General features: G+C 40.0%; 1 protein-coding gene across 1 annotated transcript; it reads left to right on the top strand.

Moving 5' to 3' along the window:
* Positions 1-353: 353 nt before the first annotated feature.
* Positions 354-4,277, top strand: LOC139445817 (protein rolling stone-like). The gene is made up of 4 exons (XM_071227045.1): positions 354-732; positions 1,700-1,931; positions 2,781-2,891; positions 3,415-4,277. The coding sequence occupies exons 1-4, from the start codon at positions 655-657 to the stop codon at positions 3,819-3,821; spliced, it is 828 nt and encodes a 275-aa protein (XP_071083146.1). The 5' UTR covers positions 354-654; the 3' UTR covers positions 3,822-4,277.
* Positions 4,278-5,652: the final 1,375 nt, after the last annotated feature.

Here is a 5,652-nt window from a genome sequence, read left to right as displayed (position 1 = left end):
TCAGCAAAAACCTATGAGAGAATAGTTATGTATTAGCAACTATATGTAACCTATATTTGACCACACGTGTTGTTTGCAAAACCTCAACAGCTCATACATTAACAAGAACAGAGAAGCTATACTGCAAGTCAGGGGTATCTCACTTCCCCACCGCGCTCACTCTGATACCCTCAACCGCATACCGTCATCCTCTTGTAACATAACTTACCACAAGCTTTTGTAGCCGCCGCGAGTACGAGAGCCTCCTCCACACTTTTGGCTTCCGCTCAGCGCCCTGTGCCTGCACGCGATCGAGGCGATCCCGGGGGTATATCACCGGCTGCCAGCACCCCCGCGTCAGTTGGATGGAAACTCGTTGATATAACATCGACTGCTCATGAATGAAATCAAGTACAGGGCTTCGTAGTAGAAATGTGTACACGGATTGTAGATATTTTCCTAATTCTGAATTACACTGCCAAGTGTTAACTTTCTTTTCGGTCTTTGAAATATCTCTTCGCGGGGATAAAAGAAACTTTCGTGGTTTTGAGAAGTCGTTTAATGTTGATGTCTGGAGATTTCTCCCACGAAGTGCACTAGAAGTTTCATCCAGGTAACTCTGCACGGCGTTTCTGTATATCTGTGTGTGTGACGGCAGTTGATGGAAATTGAACCATGGGCATCAAAAGTGAATTCCGTACCCGTAATTTTGGATTAAACCACAGTGAACCTCGTATATTCGTTTCATCTCAGGTACGTGCTCCTTTCTATATCGAAATTAAATATATTAAATTGTTTCCTAAATTTATGTTTGTCATTTATTTGTTAATATAATTGTAGTCTTCTCAGTGAATGAAGTTAAATCAGAAAAGTGATTTGAATGTGACACATTGTTCTGAAAGGTGATCGTCGAAATTTAGATTGTCATTGAAACTGATAATGGACAGAGCACTCACTCGCTCACTCACTCACTCTAATTGATGGTTGAAAATTATTGTCCCCCTGAGAGGGTATGGTAAGGCCACGTCTTTCAAAGTGTATTTATTTCTTCCACGTTTTTAATAGTCGCATATGTGTTATTTTAATGTTTGGCTAAATTTGACAGCAATCGCCAACAACTGAAGCTATGATGTTGGGGTGGGGTCCATTCAGGTAGCAAAAGTACTGTAAGTCCCCATGGTTCCCAGAGCGGTGATCAACCTTCAGTTGGTGGCGTTTCAGTCTTTTGCCCGTTTTTATCATGTGTTATTGTATGATTAGTAAGTTATCCATTTTCACATGTTCTGAAACTAGTTTTACGAAAATCTGTGATGTTCTAGTTATTATACTGCTCTTCGTCGGCAGAATTTTATACATTTGAATATATATTGTTAATGTCAAATTTTGTTTCGTCACGATATGGCTGGAATATTGCCGATGTGACGTTCACTCTCTCACTCACTCACTAATTGATGGTTAACGATGCGATTATACGCAGGGGGTGTCGGTGGCGCTGCTGTAATTCAGCAGAAACCCAGTATGTATAATTGACAGGACATATGTAATAGCCGGTAATCTAGGAGTGAGATAACAATGACTATGATCCTGGGTTCCTGCAACTGATACCCTAAAGACCTATACTTATCACGCCTGAGGGTATTGAAATCGGTGACTTACTGACTGGAGAGTTCAGGCCGTTGTTCTATTTTGTAAGTAATATCGTGTTTTGCTCTTATCTCAGTGGGGCCACCCTCGTCTCTACCTGTCCTGGAGGATATTCTGGGCTCTGTTTCATACATCATGGCTGGTCAGTAGCATGGTGTCTTCGACCAAAGTGACGTCATCACCGCTAGGTGGCGCTGTGTGGTTCATCTATCTCACGAACTGGACCTACCTCTTGCTGACCACGAGCACTGTTCTGGACGCAGTCATCGTGGTGTTCGTCAGGATCAACAGACACGACATTATTAATGGTATAATTCGCATTTCTATCAAAGTCAAATGTTGTTTTAACAAATCAGCTGAGATTAAATGATATCAGTCACACAGTCACAGTCATATAAATCGAAATCAGAAGCAAAACGAAATCCTTTAGTAACACCATACGACTGACATCACTTAGTGGGCTCTGATCTTTGTTGATATTACGGGTGACGTTGGCCAAACGTTGTCACATGCATGGTTCGTAATCCCCAGTTTCAATCTGCTTCTTTCTGTGACAAATTCTGTTTCTCTTGACTCAACCCGGGTTGTATGTAAATGAACTTGTTCGACATCACTTGTAATAGTTAGCCATTACTCATCACACAAACATTATAGACATCTTGTAAAAAAGTTTTTTCCATGCGGAATCTCCTGGTCCTGATTCGCCCAGATTATTATTACCCGTGCTCGTGGATTTGATGAAAGGGGTAATAGACGTCTGAGACCTGCATCACTTCGGGCTTTCTCCCTACATGGTCAGGCCGTGATATAACTGTAATGTTAACGTTGTTCAAAGGAACTTAATTACTCGTTGAAGTATAGTAAGTTGGATTAAACGTAGCTTTTAACAATATTCCAGTTATATCGTGTCAACTAAATGAGGGAGGAAAGTCCGAAGTGATGCAGGTCTCAAACTTTGTATAACCATTTTGGTGAAACCCAGGAGCACGGGTATGGTGCTGACAACCTTGAAACATAATCAGGGTGAAACGGGATTCAAACCCACAATCATAGGTTTCTTGCGTATCCAAGGGACACAGCTCTGCGCAGCGAACATTATAATACAGGGTATAAATAAATAATTTTACAGAAGCCTTTCTGTCTGATTACTTTTTCAGGTTTTACCTCATATCTACCGTGGTACCTGAAGGTATCTTGGCTCCTCAACAGTGTCGTCACTGAAGGGAGTTTACACATTAGCGCCATCTATTGGAGTTTTGTTTTTACAGGTATGTTTTATTAGTGTATATGCATACATAAACGTTTATGTATCATTAACATGTAACACTTCAACAATTGTCATTTCCCTATGATCCCCAGCGAGGTGGCCCAGCTTTAGTTACTGGTAGCCCGTGTTTTACAACTGTATACATGATATTGTTATGCTCAGATATGTTTTAATGCATTGCTTTTATATAAAGTATACTCAAATATGTTTCATAAATTGTTTTAAATATGACATTGCATAAATAACTAAATTGTGTATATATCAACTTGGCCCCGACGCTATATGGCTAAAATAATGCCGATGCGCTGTTAAATTTTAACTCACTCACTCACTCATTTTACATCGTTTGTATTTCTAAGCTGCTGTTGCGTTGTTCAGGAGACTCCGCGTTACATCATGGGTAGATGACGTGTTTGTTAAAGTTTACATGAAGATGCGTTAAAGTTTCGCCAATCCAACGTCGATGGCATTATTCGGTCCGTATCATGTATATTAGTGAAAACGTTTCACGTTTACGTTTTCAGATCAAAATATTACAGTTTTGAGATTCATCCTTCACGGTATGAACTCCATCTACGTCTTGGTCAACCTCTTCATTACCGCCATGCCAGTACGTGTGTATCACGTGATCTACCCAGTTATCTATGGCGTCATCTACACAGTTTTCAGTGTCGTTTATCACGTACTTGGTGGGACCAATGAAAAGGGAGAACCGTATATCTACAAGATTCTTGATTGGTCCAATTTAAAGCGGACTCTACCTCTTGTGTTTCTGAGTACATTTGTAGCTCTACCTTTTTTATATTTATTTGTTTTCTTTATTCACAAACTGAGGATATACCTGCGTTCGAAATGTCTCCATGACAACAATGACATGAGGATCTTGGACACATCAAACGAAAGAACTGACAGTGAATGTGCGCGTGTTTGAATATATATCGTGTTACCTTTCAGACACAACTGGAATCATGTTAATAGTCCTTACAAAATAGACCAGTCTCAATGGTACGATTTCAAGTAATGATTTAATGTCGTGTAGCTTTGCGAACACCAAGTGCCATCACCAGTGATACATTCGTATATTTGTCACCGCTATTTTGCCTTTTACACCCGATGGAATCTGTTCCGGAGAACAGTCGAGACTGGTCATTCTCTGGTGTTATATATTTTGGAAAGGACAAATTGAATGGATCTACCTTTGTGACTGCATTTCACCTGGTATGTGCAGAGGGATCAGTGCGACGAACATACGGAGAGGCCGTTGCTTGCGCTAGACTTAGACAAAGATATTATCCAATGGGAAACTGTAGATATACTTCCATGAAAATGGCACTGTCAAGATGTCATACTTACGCTTGGTCGATCTGTTGTATTATACACGTGGTACTAACGCACGTTATAAATGTGTCCATGATGTGTCTGATTTTCCCAATACATTTTAATACTATTTGTTACATTGTTTTTTTATCGTAAACAAATAATGTATATTTGAATTAGGGCACTTTGAGGAAATTTGAACGACTGCGGTGAATTAAGGTCCTCTGTCCCTGGCTAATCCATATATTGCCCACTGTATTAGTGTAGGTCGGGATGATACGCTAAGAAAATACTCATGGAATATTCAGTCTACGTCACACCCCGAGCAGGAGGATAACACGTGCATGACATGAAGACACATGTCGTGCTAACGGGTCTGCTTCTCGTAATCAGCACGTTATATTTTCACGAACAGAAATACAATATGAACTACAGCATACTCGTGGTGAAATCATAATACTCGCCCACCATCTAATACATAACAGATGCTACAAAGCGTGAATTCTGTGGTCCCCATAGGGATTCCGGTTTAGAATGATAGGAACCCATGCTTGTTGTACGAAGTGACTGATTTGGATCGGGTTGTCAGTCTCGTTGACTTTGTCACTTGTGTGTCCTGACTCGATTATTTACAATGCACCGTCATATTGCAGGAAAGTCGTAAGTTCTTTTCTGTCAGTTTCACAATGATAAACAAACACTGTAAAGCTACCTAATCCTCGTACGACGAATGCACATGTGAGTGCCGTGTTATGTGTATATGCATACATACACGTACAGATTGCTATTATGATTACTTCATTACGTGAGACCCGTGAAGATCCGGAATAGAATAGGTCTTCAGGAACCCATGCTTACCTTAAAAGGCGACTATGCTTGTCGTAAAAGGCGACAAACGGGATCGGGTGGTCAGGCTCGCTGACTTCGTTGATGCATGATTATCGAATCTCAGTTACGTGGATCAATCACTGGATTGTCTGGTCAAGGCTCGATAATTTACAGACCGCCATCATTTAGGTGGAATATTGCTGAGTGCGGCGTTATACAACAAACAATCAAACAAAAGACATTGTAAACTCAAAAAGATATGTAAAAGAAATTGCATATTTCCTTGATAATTAGTCGGGATGAAAATCTGAAAGCAGAGAAAAATCAGCTAAATGCAATGTTTCTGTTCAAACAATATTCAAAGGCAGTAAATATTAATTATTGTGCGATATTCAAGTACCAATAGCGGAGGCCACGCTTTATATTTTGGTACGATTAAAGTATTCAAACACATGAGAAACACTCAGAAGATTCCCGGGATTCGAAAGGAATGTAACAAGATGTTTTTGCTAATCAGAATGTCGCACACGCTTCCATTCGTTTTTGATATGATACCACTATTGCTATTTTAGATGATATCATATATTAAGAATCAAGTATGACAGTATCGTTCTGAA

Source organism: Haliotis cracherodii, unplaced genomic scaffold (genome assembly GCF_022045235.1).
Source record: "Haliotis cracherodii isolate W230 unplaced genomic scaffold, xgHalCrac1.p SCAF_6, whole genome shotgun sequence".
In the NCBI taxonomy this organism is placed as follows: domain Eukaryota; kingdom Metazoa; phylum Mollusca; class Gastropoda; order Lepetellida; family Haliotidae; genus Haliotis; species Haliotis cracherodii.
The sequence above is the reverse complement of the archived record's forward strand: the minus strand, read 5'-3'. Positions and strand labels throughout refer to the sequence as shown.